Here is a 20,513-nt window from a genome sequence, read left to right as displayed (position 1 = left end):
TAATGTATCTGAGAAAAGACTTGCATTTTACCTCCTATCTGGACCCAAGGAATGCTCCGAAGAACATCTGTGTAAGCGCTGAGAAAATCTCTCCGAAAAAAAATGGAAAATGAATGGAGTCTCCATGAACGTGATTATAGGGTTTTTCTCCATAAAATTTCGGAACTAATTTCTAACAGTGTGGGGAGGGAGAGAGAGAGAGAAAGAGAGAGAGAGGGGGATGGAGGAGAGAGGAGAGAGAGAGAGAGAGAAGAGAGAGAGAAAAGAGAGATAGAGAGAGAGAAAGAGGAGAGGAGAGAGAGAGGAGAGAGAAAGAGAGAGGAAGAGAGAGAGAAAGAGAGAGAGAGAGAGAGAGAGAGAGAGAGAGAGAGAGGAGGAGAGAGAGAGAGAGAGGAGAGAGGGGGGGATGGAGGAGAGAGACAGGAGAGAGAGAGGGATGGAGGAGAGAGAGAGAGGAGGAGAGAGAGGAGAGAGAGAGAGGAGGGAGAGAGAGTGGGGAGAGAGAGAGAGAGAGAGAGAGAGAGAGAGGGCGATGAAGCGGCGTAATGGTTTCAGAGGTGATCTGTGCGATCTGCGACCCGGTGCGTCATCTGTCTCTGTCACTCCCGAGAGGGTTCCCTAGGAAGCAGGGTCGGACAGGTGTCGAGCAGGCGAAAGGCTCTTTCCGACCCCGGCCGCCGAGGTAAAGGTTCCTGCTCTTTGTACGGACGGTATGTCATGTTGTGCAATGCAAGCATGGCAGTTACCGGGCCCGAACGGCAAAGGATCATTTGTGGTCTAGCCTCTCAAGTTCAAGTTCAAGAGAGAGTAGGCCATCGGAGCGCACGCGTGCGCTGCGGTACAGCCTATCCTCGCTGTGGCAGGGGCTCCATGCTGCTGAGCCGAGTTCTCGCCATCATCCCGACGCGTGTCTGTCTGTCTGCCCGTCTGTCTGTTTGTCTGGTAGTCTGTCGTCGTCTGTCTGTCTGTCTGTCTGTCTGTCTGTCTGTCTGTCTGTCTGTCTGTCTGTCTGTCTGTCTGTCTGTCTGTCTGTCTGTCTGTCCACCCGGTCTGTCCGCCCGCTGCCGCCTGCCCGCCTTGCCTGCCGGCACAACCAACCTGCCTGTCAGAAGTTGCGTTGCCTTGTTGGCACGCTTTTCGCTTTTTCCGTGGCGGTCCACTGGAAGGTAAAGGCGGTGCCGCGTAACTTTCCCCCGCGGGGCTAATCCTCGCGCCGTGCGTGGCAGTGCGTGGCAGTGGCCCGGTCTGAGCTCTTAAGCCGCACACGCTGTAGCCGTTTTTGATGGCATAACGTGCAGCCAGCCAGCCAGCCCCACCATCGCCAATACCCATCAATTTCCACGTGGCTGTCAGCGAGCCGGCCCAGCTCCCAGCCACACTGTCGTTTAAATCGCGGTTTCGCCGATTTTGTTTTTCGTCTCGTTTATTTTTCTTTGCGAAGCCACTCACCGCTGGGGCTAATTTTCGTAATCATTTTTTAATCTCTCGGACCCATTATTCTGCCACCCTTTCTTTCGGGGCTGGATGCGACGCGACAGGACTCTCCATTGTTGTCCTTCCTTTCCGTTTTTTTTTCCTTTTTTCGTTTGCGGTGTAGCGGACAGTGGCATTGCCGGGATGACCGGTGTGATGTAACTGCCCCGACCTTGAAACAAGCTGGCAGGTCGGCAATGGACCAATGGCCAGACTCGCGGCTCAGACCATTTTCCAAACTGTCCTTCCACTGTTTCCAATTTTTCTAAACATTTATTTTTGTTTTTGTCAGTGTGTCTCCGCGCCCCTCCCGATGGCGTCCGATGGCCCTGTGTAATAAACACGACGAGGTTCGGGCGGCCTGGCCTCATCAAGAGAACCCCTTCCTAATTTTATTAACCCTCTCTCTCCCTCCCTCGCCCTTCTTGTCTCGTCACGACCACCATCTCGGACCGCTGTTGTCTCGGGCTCCAAATTTTAATTTCATCCCTCCGCGCCGCGCAGCACAAATAAGACCTCATCGAGGAGGACTAGGGTTTCCTCGTTGTTCGCGTCTTTCCGTGATTCATCGGGCTTCGTCTCGCCGCTCATTAGGGACCTTGCACATCGTGCAGCAGTCTCGCTGTCTCCCTCGCACCCATGGGGCGTGCCGTGTAGGTGCGAGAGAGACACACGGTGGGCCAGAAGACCAGTGGAGGCGGCCAAAACTCTAGACGCGTTTTGAGTCGCTAAATGGGACTCGAACCGAACGTGTGACCCCATCAATGGATTGCTCTCCGAACGAGCAATCCATTGGTGGGGTCACACGCTCGGTTCGAGTCCCATTTAGTGACTCTGTAGCTCAAAACGCGTCTAGAGTTTTGGCCGCCTCCACCGGTCTTCTGGCCCACTGTGAGACAGAGTGACTCGCAGGTGGGGCCTCCGGGCGGCGAGGGAGTATAGCAACTCATTCTGTCCTTTTTGAGGCGGGCGACGGATAGCACAGGATTCTCTTCGCGCGTCGAAAAATTTAGGCTCATTAATGAAACGGAGATTTGGAAGTGTAAACAAAAAATCAGAACTAAAAAACTCATATTTTCACGGTGAAAAGCCACAAATTGGAAATTATTTGCTTTTGTAGCGGTTTTTTTTTTTTTTTGCGGAAGCGGTGGAACACTGCAATTATTTCTCCGCGACGGCCGGTAACGGAAAATCCCGTTCAGTGTGTGACAAATGTGTGCAATCACAACACAGCGGCTGGCGCGAAATTGAAATGAGCACGCATCCAAACAATTGGTAGGCGCCGCGCGTTTGGTCCGTCCGCCCCGACTACGGCTTTGTGGAGCTCGCGAGACATCTGCGGCCACATCCCCATCCACAGTGGGCCAGAAGACCGGTGGAGGTGGCCAAAACTCTGGACGCGTTTTGAGCTCCGCAGAGTCGCTAGGACTCGAACCGAACGTGTGGCCGCACCAATGGATTGCCATCCGAACGAGGAATCCATTGGTGGGGTCACACGCTCGGTTGGGTCCCCTTTAGCGACTCTGGAGCTCAAAACGCGTCTAGAGCTTTGGCCGCCTCCACCGGTCTTCTGGCCCACTGTGCCTCCCCTTCCTCTTCAAAACACAAAGGGACTTCCTGTGGGCACAAGTTTTGTCGCAGACGTAGAATGAATGCTGTAAAGCCCCGGTGCTTTGCACTGTCGCTCTTCCTTGTCAGTCCCAGGGTCACCAGAAAAAAAAAAAAAAAAAAAAAACAAAACCTCGCTGACTTTCAACTCGGCTCACATGCCAGTCATGGCACGCCACCGCGCCCGGGGCTTTCGCGCTCAAGGTAACGCACGTCGAATGGTTTTGCAACCAGGCAGGCAGCCAGGCAGGCCCGAAGGGACTCGAAAAAGCGATCCGAACCGACGGCGAAAAGCTTCAGGGTGAGCCGCAATCCCGGAGTCTTCGAGCCGTCAGTCCCAAACAGAGCCGGCACCCTGAGAGTCGTTTTCGTCGCTCTATCTCTCTCGCTCCTACGCGGGATGCTCCATGAGTGCAAGAGAGAGAGAGAGAGAGAGAGAGAGAGAGAGAGAGAGAGAGAGAGAGAGAGAGAGAGAGAGAGAGAGAGAGAGAGAGAGAGAGAGAGAGAGAGAAGAAAACGACTCTCGGAATCAGTGTACAGGCCGGCCCGATGTTCTTGCGCGCCTAATTTAGATTTATGATAGAGGCTCGCCACTTCGTCCTTCGTCGCCGGGCCGGGCGGGGCAGGGCCGCCTGTCCGAGAACTTTGGCGGCGCAGGCGCACCAACCGACTCTGTAGTGTACCGCGCATCTGTTGCTGTCGTCTTGAATAACTTTGTTGCCAACTTTCCGGCATAAAAAGCCGAGGCGGTTGGCGGCCCTGCGAGGGCCCTGTGAGGTGGACGGGAAGCCGGATGCGGATGCGACTCGGGACGACTCGGGACGAGCAGGTGGGAAAAACGGCGGGGAGTTTGGAGCCGAGCCGAGCGGAGCCGAGCCGCGGTCTCGCGAGTACAAAGAAGATCCTAGGCGTGGAGTTTGTGGCGGAAATTGGCAGGGAGGCTTTCGCGGGCCTCGGCCTAGATTCGCACCTCGCCGTCGACGTCCTCGCACAGTGGGTCAGAGGAACGATGGAGGCGCGGTCAAAGTCCAGAACGCGTTTTGAGCTCCAGACTCGAACCGAACGTGTGACCCCACCAATGGATTCCTCGTCCGGAGAGCAATCCATTGGTGGGGTCACACGTTCGGTTCGAGTCCTGTTTAGCGACTCTGGAGCTCAAAACGCGTCAAGAGTTTCGGCCGCCTCCACCGGTCTTCTGGCCCACTGTGTCACGCCGCTGTTTGTTGCAGACTGGGACTGGTCGCTGGTGCTGGTGGGGGCCGGCATGGCCCTGGTTCTCCTGGCCGCAGTGAGCTACCAGTGCGCCGCCACGTGGCGCTGGCTCAAGCAGGGGGCCCTCCGGGGCTGGGAGGAGGGCCTGGCCGGAGACCTGCAGGCCGCCGTCCGCATCTCGCACTCGCTGCCTGACCTCAAGCGGCCCACGCGCCAGGAGTATGTCCAGGAGAACAAGACCGAGAAGAAGGTAAGCCAGCCACCACAAACAAATTTTTAAAGAAAAATTATCAATAAAACCACCGGTGTAAAATTCATCAGAATTTCAATCAGGAAATTCCTGATTGGTCAATCAGGATATTTTCTGATTGGAAAATCCTGATGTTTTTTCGCGCACCTCTGATTGATGATTTCTGATTGGTACCAGTTCTGATTGTCCATTTCTGATTGTGTTTTCTGAGTGGACAGTTCTGATTGGTAAGACAACTTCAAACATCGGTAATATGACCATGCCGAGGCACATTCAAAATTGAGGATAACTTCTCTGGGGGGTCAAAACTGAGTCCGATCCAAATCTGAAGTCCGATTTTCGATAGCTCGTGATCAGGCCTCGACATGCTACTAAAGAGGATCCGATGTGCATAAGATTAAAATGGCCCTAGTCAAATCGGCTGAACATGTCACATACCAAATTTGAAACCGATATCGCAAATACTTTCCATTTTATAGGCATCTGTACTTTGACACCATCAAAATTTCCTGATGTTCTTTTCTGATTTTTGAGCGGCAATCAGCAATCAGAAAAGCAGTCAGAAATTTTCTGATTGCCAATCAGAAATCAAATATCAGGAAATTTCTGATTGGCACTCAGACATCAGAAATCAGGAATTTTCTGATGTCGGTACTCAATCAGGATTTTTTCTGATTGACAATCAGAAATCAGAAAGAATTCCTGATTGACAATGATTGGAAATCAGAAATTCAATCAGAAAATCCTGATGGCATTTACACCGGTGACAACAAAGAAAAAAATTGTCAGCCGGGTATTGAACCCTTGCTTTCAACTTACCGGTTAGCTCACTAATCCACGTGGCCACGGCGCTCGCTCTGTCCAGGTGCTGCGGCAGACCACGCTGCCGGCCGTCACCTCGGAGCAGCAGAAGTTCCAGCGGCAGCTGTCCTACCGCATCGACCCGGTGCCGCTGGGGCAGATCCAGTTCTCCGTGTGCAGCCTGGACCGCTCCAACGACACCATGGGCAACATCAAGGTGAGTACCACCACACTGCAGGCAGACAGCTAGCAGGTAGGCAATTCGAAGGGACCGCTGCACAGTGGGCCAGAAGACCGGTGGAGGCGGCCAAAACTCCAGACGCCTTTTGAGCTCCAGAGTCACTAAATGGGTCTCAAACCGAACGACCCCACCAACATCGAGGGGGTAACCACTCGCGTAATACCCTGTACACAAAAACCGTGTATTACGCGTAATACACGTGGTCGTAATACCATTTCTGGGTCAAATGTGCCAAATTTTTGCATTTTAAGGACGTAATACACGTGTAATGCCCCCGTAATACAGCGTAATACCGAGTAGTCTGTACACGATTTCTTGAAGTGTTTACCCCCTCGACCAACATGGATTCCTCGTTCGGAGAGCAATACATTGGTGGGGTCACACGTTCGGTTCGAGTGCCATTTAGCGACTCCGGAGCTCAAAACGCGTCTAGGGTTGTGGCCGCCTCCACCGGTCTTCTGGCCCACTGTGCGCTGGGCGGGCAGGTGAGCGATGACTCAGAGAGGGTGGGCGGGTAATCCGAATGCACGGCGCCCCGCGGGCTGGGACAAGGACCACGCAACCCCAGTTGACGTAGGCGGGGGTCGAACCCCGGCCCGACCGGATGCCGAGCCTGTAACCCGACGACGCGATGCGACTGCCTGCTGACATTTGTCAGTCCTGGAGGCCCTGGAGAAGGCCCTGAAGAAGGCCCTGGGGGCCACGGGGGCGTTTGCTTGCTCCCACGCCGACACTGAGCCCATTAGAGGCCGCGGGGGTCTCTCGCCTTGACGCCCCAGGGCACCGCGCCCCGCCCCGCCCCGCCCCGCCCCGCCCCACCCCGCCCCGCCCCCGCGTGGAACGCCATGTGGCCACCCACCCACTCGCCTTTGATTCGAGGCACGCCGATGACGTCCGCTCTGTGTTGTGCTCCTCGTCCCCCATTGACGCATCGCTGCTCCGCTTGTAAGATTTCCAACAAAAACTTCGAACCACACTTTCGTTTTGTTTTTGTTTGCTGTTCGCTGCGCGGGGAAACAGCCAACAAAAAGAAATCATCGAATGTCCCTTTGTTCTTCCTCTCTTTTCTGTTTTTTCGGAGGGGAACAATCAGGGGCGAGAAAGTTGTCCGTGACCACGTGACGGCGCGTGACGTTCTGTGACGTTCTGTGACGCACGCGTCACACACGCGCGTGGCCGTGGGGCGCGGAGGGTGGCCTCGTTATTCTCGGAGTGATGTGTCAGTCAAAAACAACAACGAGAAAGCGAGACGAGCGGTACCGCGTCGCGTTTCGGAGTTCCACCTGCAGAGTCGTTTTCGTCGCTGTCTCGCTCGCACCAATGTACAGCACGCCCCATGAGTGCGTGAGAGACAGAGCGACGAAAACGACTCTCGGAATCAGTCTGCCGGCCCCGCCACGCCCCGCCCGCGGGCCTCGGCCCACACTGCGGACGGATCCGGTGTCCCGACCGGTGGGCGGCCCGCGATTGGAGCACGCTGTGTGGGCCGCGGCGTGGCGTGGCGTGGCGTGGCGTGGCGTGGCGTGGCGTGGCATGGCGCGCGCGCGCGTGAGGGACGCGCATTTTTGCCACAATACGTCCCACATGCACCAGTGTCGAAAGGGATGCCAACCTCTCGCAACCTCAGCATGCCTTCAGGGTCTTCACTGGAAGTGGGACAGAAAACTAGAAGCCCACTTATAGTGCGCCAGAATGCGATACCTCCTAGCAACAGACACGTACTTCGGGCACACTAGGGTAAATCCACTCTGAAATTTTCAGAGTTTCTGAGACTCTGACTTATTCCAGAGTTACAAGAGACTCTGAACCAGAGACTCACGAAATTCGCGCACCCCAGAGTTAAAAGGCCAGAGTGTAATCTAGAGTTCAGTGTCAGAGTGTTATCCAGAGTTTCTGATGTCAGAGTGTTATCCAGAGTCTGTTGTCAGGGTGCCAGCATTAAGTTTCAGAGTCTTAATAATGATAGAATATCTTGAACAGTGCTTGGTCTAGAACTGCCTTGGAAGTGTCCCTAGGGGCTAAAAATCGAGTCCGAGCCGAATCTGCAATCCATTTTTCGCTACCATCAAATGTACCTCAGCATACCGGGCCAATACTATCCGATCAGATTGAAATTAAAACTGTCCTAGTAAAATAGTCCATAGATGACACCTACCAATTTTCAATCAAAAATAACAAAAACTTCCCGAGTTATGGCTTCGTCAATTTGGAAATATCTAACTCTGAAACTCAGACGATGGCTCAAACTCTGAAACTGTGAACCGGACTCTGGAACTCTGGATTGAACACTTAACTCTAAAATCAAGGACTCCAAAACTCTGCAACTCTGACGCTGAACTCTAAAACTCTGAGCGTAACTCTGCAACTCTGACGCTGAACTCTGAAACTCTGAGCGTAACTCTGCAACTCTGACTTGAACTCTGAAACTCTGACCTGAACTCTGAAAGTCTGAGCAAAACTCTGCAACTCTGACAAAACTCTAAAAATCCAGAGTGGATTTACCCTAGTGACGCTTCTCAAAACTCACGTACTTTAGGCAGCCTGTGCAACAAACACGCAGTTTCGCCATTTCTAGTCAAAAAGCACGCAGTTTCCGCATTTTCGTCCTGGCGGGCACGGAAATGCATTTTTGGTATTTTTCATGGTTGGGCTAGTGAGGTACAGTCACTAAGTCACCATTAATAACCTCAAAACGGTTTCAGGAGTGATCTGCATTGAAATATTACAGGAAGTTTGGAGGTTAAAGGTGGGCCTATATTTAACGACAGATCGTTCCTGAAACCGTTTCCAGGTTATCAATGGTGACTTAGTGACTGCACCTCACTAGCACAACCATGAAAGTTACCCAAAATGTATTTCCGTGCCCGCGAGGACGAAAATGCGCAAACTGCGTGCTTTTTGACTAGAAATGGCGAAACTGCGTGTTTGTTGCACAAGCGGCTGAAAGTACGTGAGTTTTGAGAAGCGTCTCCGAAGTACGTGTCTGTTGCTAGGAGGTATCATGGAAGCATTTCTAGTTCGTGTCGGCCTGGGGCGCCCACCGCACTGTACGGGGAGTGCTCACAGTGTTTAATTTCAATCCGGGGACCCGAAGGCCCCGACCCGACCCGACCTCGCGGCCGGCACCGTCGCTGCCACGTTCCGAGCCCCGATTTCCTGTTCCCTGGTCCGCGCTGGGGCCGCGCCGCTCGGGTCCTCGCTGTCCGTCTGGCTGGAGCTAAACTTTAAATTGCGCCAGCAGGTCGCCACTAGCGGCCGCGGCTGCAGACTGATTCCGAGAGTCGTTCTCTCTGTCTCTCTCGCACTCACGGGGCGCCCCGTGCAGGTGCGAGAGAGACAGAGCGACGAAAACGACTCTGGGAATCAGTCTGCCGTGTGCTGGGGTGTCCACTGTTTCGGGCGGCACTGGCAGGGCGGCTGGCTGGCCTTGGGCACGCCTTCGCGGGGCTGAAAGAGGATCAAAGGACGACGCGAAGGCAAGCGAAAGCGAGGAAGGGACAGAGACAGACGAAGACAAAGGTGGCGCCTTATTTATACCGTGGAGTGTAAAGGCGTGTCGGTCTCTGATTCCCCGCCCCGCGTCTCTGGCGCGCTGCAGCCGGACAGCGTCTGTCTCTGTCGCACTCGCGGGGCGGTCCGCAGGGTGGGAGAGAGACAGAGCGACGGGCTGCTCTGAGCCAACCCTACCGGCCCACAGTGGGCCAGAAGACCGGTGGTGGCGGCAAAAACTCCAGACGCGTTTTGAGCTCCAGAGTCGCTGAAAAGGACTCGAACCGAGCGTGTGACCCCACCAATGGATTGCTCTCCGAACGAGGAGTCCATTGGTGGGGTCACACGCTCAGTTCGAGTCCCACTTATAGCGACTCTGGAGCTCAAAACGCGTCTAGAGTTTTGGGCGCCTCCACCGGTCTTCTGGCCCACTGTGGGTGCTGCCGCGCGACAGACCGACACCAGAACTACCGCCTCCCTTCCCGTCCCTTCCCCTCCCCTCCCCTCCCTTCCCCTCCGCTCCCTTCCCCTCCCCTCCCTTCCCCTCCCCTCCCCTCCCCTTCCCCCTCCCCTCCCCTGCCCCGGACCGCCGTCTGCTTGTCTCTGGGGTCGGGAGAGCCGGGAGGTGCCGCGCCACGCCGCCACACTGCCACACCCTATCCATACCAATCCTAGCCCTAACCGCAACGCAGTGAGCCCCGTTACCCCCGTTACGGCCTGCACCCCTCCCCCTCATGTGTGCCCTTCGCGCGCTTGGTACACTGGGCGGCCGGGGCTGCCGGCCCCTCAGGCGAACTAACTGGAGCAGACCGCCGCGCCCTCCTCTCCGCCATCAAGCTCTGTTTATTAATCCGTTTGGCGCGTGCGCATTTGGTGGGGCCAAATTGGCGCCCCGCCCCGCCCCGCCCCGCCCCTCGGGGCTTTCGCTTCGCTTGTGTCGATACATACGTTTCCGCCAGATCAAATTCGCCCGGCGCGTGTTGGGCTCTGCATTCTGATCGTCTCCCTGTCTGTCTGTCTGTCTGTCTGTCTGTCTGTCTGTCCATCTGGCTGCCTGTCCGCTCGGCGCAATATGAATGCCGCGAAGCAACGCGAACGCCAATAACGCAGAAGACGCGTCGGACAAAGGAAAGGCGGCGCGACGCTCCACAGTGGGCCGGAAGACCGGCGGAGCGGCCAAAATTCAAAACGCGTTTCGAGCTCCAGAGTTGCTAAGCAGGTCTCAAACCGAACGTGTGACCCCACCAACATGGATTCCTCGTTCGGAGAGCAATCCATTGGTGGGGTCACAAGCTCGGTTCGAGTTCCATTTAGCGACTCTGGAGCTCAAAACGCGTCTGGAGTTTTGGCCGCTCCACCGGTCTTCCGGCCCACTGTGCGCTCCGCCCCCCGGGATCGAGAGAGACAGCGACACGCTCAGGCAGCCGTCGCGCGACGCGGGTTCCGCCGGGTTTTCCGGAAGCGCGCTGATCTCGGCGCTGATCGACAAGGACCTCCGCGCCGCGCCGACGCGACGCGCGCCGAGCATCCACAAGGACGGGAGGTAAAAGCTGAGAAGGAGGAGAAGAAGACGTGCCTGGCTATGCCTGCCCCCCAGGGGTTGCCTGGGCCGCAGGGGCGAGCCGGGGGCAAGCCGGGGCGGGGCTGCCAAGACAAAGAAGCAAAAGTTTGGAAGAAGGGTCAGATTGACGGGTTGGCCTACCCAGGCCGGGGCCACCGAGGGTGCAGACGCGCGGACCCCGCCCCGCCCCGCCCCGCCACGCCACGCCCCGCCCTTGAAGGATGGCCGCACCGTTCCTCTTCATCACGCACAGGCTCACTCTCTGTCTCTCTCTCTCTCTCTCTCTCTCTCTCTCTCTCTCTCTCTCTCTCTCTCTCGCACACACACACACACACACACACACACAGACACACACACAGACACACACACACACACACACACACAGACACACACACACGCACGCAGACAGAAGCAGGCGCGCTCACGCGTGTCTTTTTTCCAGGCCTTTCCTCTCCGCGGCAGCTGAGGTGAAGGGTGGCCGAGCTTCCATTGTGTGTGCAACAGGCCATGAGGGATTTGGCGGGGGGTGGGGGAGGGGAGGGGAGGGGGAATCTATACCACGCGCCCCGTAAGCGTGGTCAGTGAGGGGGAGGCGAGGTCGGGGAGGGGCAAGGTCGGCCAAAGTTAAGCGGCACCGCGGAGAAAGACACGCCCTTTTCAATGTAGGTGCGCAACCTGAACCGGACACCCTGGAGTGGAGGGCCTGGAAGGCCTGGACCTTGAGTTCGCTGCTCTGGAAAACGGCGAGGCGAACGGAAGACGGCTGTACTTGTTTTATACAGTAACTGTAGCTCTCTCTCTCTCTCTCTCTCTCTCTCTCTCTCTCTCTCTCTCTCTCTCTCTCTCTCTCTCATTTCGTCCGTCGGCCAGGGCTGTGCGGAGGACGAGGGTCGAGGGAGGTCACTGGTGTTCGTTCCCACCTGCTGCCGCCAAGCCACCCCGCCTTGGCACCACGGCACTTTAAAAGAGGTGGGGTGGGGTGGGGCGGGGTGTTCAAATTGTTTCTCGAGCGCAAAAATTCTGGGGTCAAAGTTCGGCAACGGTGAGGCAGCCCGGCGGGACGGCGGCAGGGTGTTAGGCGGTTACTGTTGTTTGGATTTTATTGTTGTCGGCAGTCAAGTTGTAATTGATGTGTTGCCTGCGACCCGTATAGAACTAACTTGAGCGTGTTTTTGCGTGTGTCGATACCCGTGGAGGCCCACAGAGAGGCCCAGACTGCAGAGTCCGTGCGTGTCGGGCCCTCATAGTCCACCTGCAGCCCCTGCACTGCAAGCTCCTCCACCGACTGACTCAGCGGAGGAGCGAGAGAGACAGAGCGACGAGAGCGTCTCTCGGAATCAGTGTACTGGCCGGCTGTTCTCCTGTTTCGTTCCAAGTCGCGCTCCGATGATTCTCGATCAGCAGTCCCCACTCGAGTCCCCATCTGCAGCCACTCTCCGGAGAGCAGCTGTGCTTTCGACACAGTCTCTCTCTCTCTCTCTCTCTCTCTCTCTCTCTCTCTCTCTCTCTCGCACTCGCGGGGCAGCCCGCAGGCCCGTCGGGGTGCGAGAGAGACCGCCGGGCCCGCCGCCCCGGCGAGACGGACCCAATTAGGCCTGATTCCTTCCCAAACACGCCACCAGGCCGCCAGGTGGCGCTGGGTCGTTATCCGGCGGTTGTGGCGAGAGCCGTCCGATCCATCCGGGACAGCCGTCCCCAGCCTCCCCGCGGAGACCCCGCACAGTGGGCCAGAAGACCGAAGGAGGTGGTCAAAATCCCGGACGCGTTTTGAGCTCCAGAGTCGCTAAACAGGACGCGAACCGAACGTGTGACCCCACCAATGGATTGCTCTCCAAACGAGGAATCTATTGGTGGGGTCACTCGCTCGGTTCGAGTCCCGTTTGAGGAAAGAGGCAACTCACTCGTGTCTCTTGGACCTTTCCTTTGGCGGGCACGGCATCGGGTTACGAGTGTGTCTGCGTGCGGTGTTATGAGTCGCGCAAACATGCTCTGCGGACTGTGTGGCAAGTACCTGGTGGGGCGCCGCCACAGCCACAGCCCCCGCCCCACCCCGCCAGGGGCTCGTGACCCCCACCGTACTTAAAACCCGATCCCCCTCCGCTTCCTCCTCGCCGCGCTCCACGCCGTGATATCTGCCCCGGCCTGGGCCTCGCCGGCGAAGCCCAAAGCCCCGTGTTGGCCGCACTCGTCACGTAGTGAAAACCTCCCGACTCACGGCCTGGGCGTCCCACGGTGGGCCAGCGAAGACCGGTGGAGGCGGCCAAAACTCTAAACGCGTTTTCGAGCTGCAGAGTCGCTAAATAGGACTCGGGCCGAACGTGTGACCCCACCAATGGACAGCTCTCCGAACGAGGAATCCATTGGTGGGGTCACACGTTCGGTTCGAGTCCCATTTAGCGACTGTGGAGCTCAAAACGCGTCTGGAGTTTTGGCCGCCTCCAACGGTCTTCTGGCCCACTGTGCGTCCTGGGCCTCGGCGTCAGCCACGGCGTCAGCCCCGGGGGCCGCGCGTCGGCAACGCACGTAAACCCAGGGGTTTAAGGAGCCCGCGCACCGAAGACGGAAAGGAGGAAAAGCGGCATAAACAACAACAACAACAACAACGGAAAAGCCAGCCTTCGCACTCGGCCGCGCAGAAAGCTTATGCTCGGTCCGGTATCGCGACGCTGCTGCCACGGCGACTGATTCGCGCCGTTCGGAACCGTCGATGTGACTCAGAGAGAGAGAGAGAGAGAGAGAGAGAGAGAGAGAGAGAGGGAGAGAGAGAGCGTGATCTTTGACTCGTAAAGCGGTGCCCCAATTAATGAAATTGTTTCCGTCTTAGCGTCATTCCCCCTCCCCTCCCCTGGCCTCCCCCCCCCTCTCTCTCTCTCTCTCTTTCTCTCACTCTCTGATCTCTCTTTTCCTCTCTCTCTCTGCTCTCTCTCTTTCTGCTCTCTCTCTCTCTCTCGGCTCCAGGACGGGATCCTGGTGGAGTAAAAAATGGAACGAGACCTGGTGGTGCCGGCTGGGCGTGCCGTGTGTCTGGCTGTAGGTCGGTCTGTCTCTCCGCCTCTCTCCCTCTCCCTCTCTCTCAGGCTCACCCCCTCGCGGTCATTGGCTTTTACTATAAAATGGGACTTCTCGGGCAATGCGAGAGAGAGGGTCGACGCCCTCGAGTCCCAACAACCGCAGGAACATTGCGATGGATCTCTCTCTCTCTTTCTGTCTCTCTCTCTCTCTCTCTCTCTCTCCTCTCTCTCTCTCTCTCTCTCTCTCTCTCTCTCGCCCTTTCTCACCACCCTGGTCCGTGACCTACGGGTCCTGTTGGCTCTGTGTGTTGGCAGGGGGCGGCAACGGCCTAGGAGGCCCGTGAAGCCATGCGCGAGTAAGGTGCAGGGGTTACTTATTTTGCTTCGATTGTGAGATCTAGGCCGTTGATTGCAAAACGCTTTGCACAGATCGAAAGAGCACAAAATTTGGGGTGCATTAGGCCTAGTAGACTGCCCGATACTTCCAATTCAACGGAACACAAGGGCAAAATCATTTACACCAACATGGCGCATTCGAGTTTTTTTCCTAAATTTTATGATTTTTGTGTTTTTTTGTGTTTTTACTGCACCTTAATATCAGGTAAGGGAGGAGTTTCGAGAAGGGCAATTAGCCTAATGCACCCTAAATTTCAAGCCCTTTCTATCGGTGCAAAGTGTTTTGAAAAACACAGTCTAGTTTTCATAATCTCGAACAAGTGCGCAACCTCTGCACTGATGGCGCGGGCATCGCTTCACGCTCTCCGTAGGCCGTTGCCACCCCCTGGTGTTGGCTGGCACGGCGGCCTGCTTGCCCTCAGACGTGGTTCCCGTCAAAGTCGTTCACCTCCGCGTCACTCCACCATAATCTAGCTCCGGCACAAACGCGGTTTGGAACAACACAGGACGACACAGGGCACTCCGGTGCCGTCTGGGGGCCTTTTAGACCACCTTATCTATCGCACGTGCGGGCTCCAGGCGCTGCAGGGTCCGGGCCTCCACTGTGGGAAACGCACCTCTCAGCCAACCACCACACCAGTCGGCATGGACCGGCAAGGTTTTTGAACAGAGCCCAAAGAAAAATTCATGTTTTGAAGTCTGATTTGAACCTGGTATTAGATCCCAGAACTCCAACGTAGTGACTGGACCGTTGATGCAGAGGTCAGGTGGAATTTTCAAAACAGGCTGAAAGAGGGAATAAAATTATGAAAGGCTATTAGGGGATTGGGGGATTCGAACACCGGACCTCACAGCCAACATGTGGTCGCTCTGTGCCAGTGCGGCCACGGCAGCCACGGTCCAGGGGTTGGCGGTGCCGTGGCGGTGCAGTGGCAGTGCAGTGGCGCAGTGACAGCCGACGGTTCATTTGGGACTCGACAAAGAGAATGTCGAACAGGGGATGCACTCACCGCCACACTGTGCGCACACCGCGACACACCGCGGTACAGTACAGCGTCATCGCGGCCTGGGGCGAGTCCCCCCTCCCCCTCCAGCGATGAAAACTTTTCCGCCCCTCGGACGCGCGCCTGGAAAATAAATATAATACTTTCCATCCCGAGCACGCCCCCCTCCCCTCCCCTCCCCTCCCCTCCCATTTTCCCGCCCGGCTGGTGGGGGCGACCTCCTATCTGTTGCTCCGGCCCTGGTCGCCCAGCGCCGCCGCCGCCGCGTCCAGAGAGGCGGCAAAGTTTTTGGCGGGGCTGTACCTGGCCGCGGCCACAGTGGATTTGCCAGAAGGCCGGTGGAGGCGGCCGGAACTAGACGCGTTTTGAGCTCCAGTTTCTAAACAGGACTCGAACGGACCGTGTGACCCCACCAATGGATTCCTCGTTCGGAGAGCAATCCATTGGTGGGGTCACACGTTCGGTTCGAGTCCCACTTAGCGACTCTGGAGCTCAAAACGCGTCTGGAGTTTTGGCCGCCGGCGTCGGTCTGCTGGTCCACTGTGCGCCGTGGCCGCAGGGCGGCCAGCTAATTGTACAGTCCTTTACAAAAGTGCGTCCTTCACAGAGCCGCCAGGCAGGCCGTCATGGGGGTGCCGACGTGGGCCTCCCCGCCCCTTTAGCAGCCAAAGGCCCTCCAATGGGGGGACACTGTAGCGGAGGGAGAAACGCGGCGCACTCACTGCCTATAGTACTCGCTGAACACTTTCAGCAAGCTCTGTCTCTCTCGCACCTGTCAGGGACGCGCCATGAGTGCGAGAGAGAGGGCGGACTCTCGTAACCAGTGTGCTGGTGCAGCGTGATTGCAAACTGGATGAGGTACACGGTGGCAACGCCCGGCACCCCAAGCAACACCGCCTTCGTCTTCTCTCTCTCTCTCTCTCTCTCTCTCTCTCCTCTCTCTCTCTCTCTCTCTCTCCCCCCCCCCTATTATGTGGTCCATTATGTGTCCATTATGTGGTCTCATTCCCAGCCGCGCGAGGTGCTTCCCCGCCTCCTAAACTCGTCACCACATCAGCGGCCTCCCCCTCCGCCACCCCCACCCCCCAGGCCGCCACCCAGCCCCAGCGCTGTTTGCATTTATTTTTTCCGGCCAACTTTTTTCCCCCGCACTTCTCGCAGCTTATTTGCAATTGGCTGAGCGCCCCTCCCCTCATTCTTCCGTCGGGGGGGAGCGGGGCGGCGATGCCGGGCGAGGCGAATCCACTTCGGCGACCTCCTCGCCCACCTGTCACCCTGCTGCAGCCCGCGCGCCGAAAAGGCCGATCCGCCGCCGATTTTTGCGGTGTGGCGGACCAAACTTTGCCGGGGCTGGCTGCTCGGCCTGGCCGCACAGTGGGCCGGAAGACCGGTGGAGGCGGACAAAACTCCAGACGCGTTTTGAGCTCCAGAGTCGCTCAATGGGACTCCGACCGGACGTGTGACCCCACCAATGGATTGCTCTCCGAACGAGGAATCCATTGGTGGGGTCACACGTTCGGTTCGAGTCCCGTTTAGCGAATCTGGAGCTCAAAACGCGTCTAGAGATTTGTCCGCCTCCACCGGTCTGCTGGCCCACTGTGGGCCGCCTGGCTGGCTGCTGCGGCGGGCGGCGCGAGCGTGGCGGCCAAACATAATTTAGCGATCTTGCACGGTATGAGAAAGGACGCGCCAACTTTCCCGCCCAATCAGGGTCGCCAACAGTGCGCCATTTCCCGCTAATCCGTGTCACTTTAATCTCGCCTCGTTCAGCCCCACTTTTAAAGCCCCGCCATCAAGCTGGGGGGTCGTCCTCGTTCGCGGCAACATTTTTATTTTCGAGTGGCGTCGCGTTGGCAGTGCTGTCAACATGTTCATCCCGAGTGCCGGCGTTGGCAGCAGTGTAGCTGCGCCTTCCGCCCGCGCACACCTTCCGACAGCATTACCAAAACCAACAACAACAACAAAAACAAACAAAGCATTATGACGAAAATAAAGGCGGGGGACGTGCGGTGCTTACGTCAACGGGTGCGAGAGAGAAAGAGCGACGCGATCCCGGCGCGCGCCAGCCGGTGCGAGAGAGACAGACTGCCGCACCGCCCGGGGGACCGCGTGACGTGCGCGGCGGAGAGAGAGAGAGAGAGAGAGAGAGAGAGAGAGAGAGAGAGAGAGAGAGAGAGAGAGAGAGAGAGAGACTAGGGTTGGATTTTGCAGGTGACTTTGTGCTCTCGTGGGGAGTTGCGGCACGGAAAAAAATTACTTAGCTAACCTAGCTAATATTCACTAGCTAGACAGATTTAGCTGCACCGCTAAAAGTTTTATCGTTGCAGCTAATATTTAGCGGTCCCGCTAATTTTATTTAGCTGCTCTGCAAAGCATTTTAGCAAAGCAGTTTGCAGTTTAGCCGAGTAGACTTAGCCATCCTGCTAAATTTCGTTATCTACCGAGGTGGCTAAGCGGCGAGGATAGTCTCAAGGTAGAAGACCCGACGTCGAGGAGATGGCGTGATGGCGTAGAGGTAACGTGCGCGCCTCTCAATCGGCAGACTCGGGTTCGAGTCCGGCAGATATCCATCGAACAATAACAACATTAGTCATAAGGCTTAGATGTCGGTTGATCGGGTCAGTTGACCCGAGCAGATAAATTTTGTGAATCTCTAGTGCTAACATGGCTTAGCTGCACAGCTAATTCGGTCCAGCTAATAAATTTAGCTGTACAGCGAAGGAATTACTTATCTCTCAGAAAGCGAATGTTTTTAGCTGTACAGCTAACTTTTACCTGTGCAGCTAATTATTTTTTCCGTGGGGGCGGACACGGCGGGGTATACACACTGCCAGGATGTGCGTTTGTCGTCCTGGCCCAGTGTGCCCAGCGCAGGCGCGACAACCGGACGAACTGCTTCAATGACGTTTTATTTTTTTTTTCTTAAGTTGGCTGCCTTGGCCGCCCTGTGGTTGGCTGCCCTGCAGTGCCCTTGGTGGTTGCTTGGAAGCAATAAGCCGTCCCGACCTGCTCCTGGCTGCTGCGCTGCGCGCTTGCGGTGTAGAGGTCGAAAGTAATTCTTCACTGTAAAGAATGACTGGTGCCAGCGCAGCTCTCATCTCGCGGCGTTCCATTGTTGCCCCCCTCCCCCCCCCCCCTCCGCTGCGTCTCCATCTTCTCCACCCCCACCCTCGTCCTGCCGGGGCCAATAAGAAGACGGGGCCATCGCACTGCAATCGGAAGTCGCTTCAGTCGGCTCGGTCGGGGTGGCCACTGGCCAGGTGGACCGCACAGTGGGCAAGAAGACCGACGCCGGCGGTCAAAACCCCGGACGCGTTTCGAGCTCCAGACCAGAGTCGCTAAATGTGACTCAAACCGACCGTGTGACCCCACCAATGGATTCCTCGTTCGAAGAGCAATCCATTGGTGGGGTCACACGTTCGGTTCGAGTCCTGTTTAGCGACTCTGGAGCTCAAAACGCTTCCCGGACTTTGACCGCCCCCTGTGGTCTAGAGCCTTTCAAGTCATGTGGTCTAGAGCCTTTCAAGTCATGTGGAGCTCGGCAGCCCGGCGGGTAGGCAACATCTTGCACGGGCGCGTCGCGGCACTGCCTACCCGCCGGCTCACAGGCGCTCGCCCCTCGACCGGCTGCTTGCGACACCCACGTCATGGGTTCCACTCCCGCCGTCCCCTCTCTCTGTTTGTATTTTTGGCACGGAGGCTTTCGTAATTACGCGACTAAGTTCTCTTTTATTCTTCGAGGCCAGTGTGGCGGAAATGCTACCGGAATATCGAGCATTGCGCTCGGCTCGGCGGGCGGCGCGTTTTGGATTTCTTATTCCGGTACCTCCAAACCATAACCGCTCAAATGCAGTTCCCCCCTCCCCATCCTTTACCTGAGCAGGTGAGGTTAGGGACGAAGTGGGGGGAATCGCATTTGAGCGGTTATGGTTTGGAGGTACCGATTCATCGGCCCGGCAGCTGGGCAAGGCAGACATCGGGGGTCTGGCCAGGCGGGCCATGGTGAACGACCCAGGCAGAAATGGGTCTAGTGCACTGCCGCGGCGAACAGTGGAAAGACACAACGAAAATCACCCGAACACTGCGACTCCCGAACGACCACAATGATTCTGCAGCCAAAAGGGACCGACGAAAAAAAAATAAACCGATACGGGGTTTTTGAACCCAGCACCACCGCATTACGGAATAGTCGCTCTGCCCGCGCGGCCACCGCGCTGCCTCTGTGTCTACACACTTTTCCCGCACCGCTGGGAGCCACTCTGCACGCGATTAAGTCGGGCTGGACTAATTCCCAGGGAGAAGTCGCCAAACACCGCGCGCGTTCCCACGGTGGGAGGGGAAGGGGAAGGGGGAGGGGAGGGGAATGGGGGAGGTTGAGGGGGTCCACGAGTCAGTGACCCCGCGCGCTGCTGCTGGTGGTAGGGCCGCTGCGGTCCCGTGCGTCTCCATTTGCATCTCAGGAAGGGCAACCACGCCGACAGCCAGGCAGCCTGGGCGCGGCCGGGCGGGGCGCGGGGCGCGGGGGACGGAGCTACAATTTGAGGCGGCAGTGTTGCCACATAAGCAGGCGAAAATTCACACGACGTAGTACCGCTGTCGCCCTGCCAGCCTTCGGGAGGGCGTGCTGGGGTTGGCAACCCTTCCCGCTCGGTGCATCGAGGCCAGATTTTCTTCCATTGTGTCCACACTGTGTGAGATACATTGAGAGAGATTGGCGATACCCCACGCGCCGTGGCATCCCTCCGGAGACTCGGGGCTCTTTCTTCTTGGCGAGGGGTATTGACGGCGTCATTACAGTGCCAAGGCCTCGGACCCAGCCTCGGTCCAGCCTCGGCCCACAGTGGGCCAGAAGATCAGTGGAGGCGGCCAAAACTCTAGACGCGTTTTGAGCTCCAGAGTCGCTAAATGGGACTCGAACCGAACGTGTAACCCCACCAATGGATTCCTCGTTCGGAGAGCAATCCATTGGTGGGGTCACACGTTCGGTTCGAGTCCCATTTAGCGACTCTGGAGCTCAAAACGCGTCCAGGGTTTTGGCCGCCTCCACCGGTCTTCTGGCCCACTGTGCGGCGCCATTCAGAGCGATTCCGCGTTTCCGCGGTAATAGGGGGTCGGGCCGGGTCGGGCGGGCCAAGCGGTCAGGTCGTCTTGTCGGAAGGGACGGGACGGGATGGAGTAGAACGGAAAGAGATAAAGCTTTTCGCCTCTCGACTCTCGGCGAGATGGAAAAGAAGAGGGTCCTCTCCCCCCCTCCCTCCCTCCCTCTCTCTCTCTCTCTCTCTCTCTCTCTCTCTCTCTCTCTCTCTCTCTCTCTCTCTCTCTCTCTCTCTCTCTCTCTCTCTCTCTCTCCCGCTCTCTTTTTCTATTTTTTTCCCGCTCTCAAACACCGAACGGCGTCAACGAGGCGAACAGGAAGGCGCACGGAGATGACAGTTTCGAAATGGCTCGGAGACTCGGTTTGAAAAGC

At 57.0% G+C, this 20,513-nt stretch overlaps 1 protein-coding gene across 1 annotated transcript in view; it reads left to right on the top strand.

Moving 5' to 3' along the window:
* The window catches only part of LOC117644652 (synaptotagmin-6-like), a 49,073-nt gene that overhangs the window by 3,166 nt on the left and 25,394 nt on the right, over positions 1-20,513 (top strand). The window contains exons 2-3 of the mRNA XM_034384263.1: positions 4,311-4,543; positions 5,409-5,561. Of these exons, the coding sequence (XP_034240154.1) occupies positions 4,311-4,543; positions 5,409-5,561 (386 nt within the window). The remainder of the gene's footprint in view (positions 1-4,310; positions 4,544-5,408; positions 5,562-20,513) is intronic.

The sequence above is a fragment of the Thrips palmi genome, unplaced genomic scaffold, assembly GCF_012932325.1.
Source record: "Thrips palmi isolate BJ-2018 unplaced genomic scaffold, TpBJ-2018v1 HiC_scaffold_18, whole genome shotgun sequence".
Lineage (NCBI taxonomy): Eukaryota > Metazoa > Arthropoda > Insecta > Thysanoptera > Thripidae > Thrips > Thrips palmi.
Note: the sequence above shows the minus strand (reverse complement) of the source record. Positions and strands in the feature narration are given on the sequence as shown.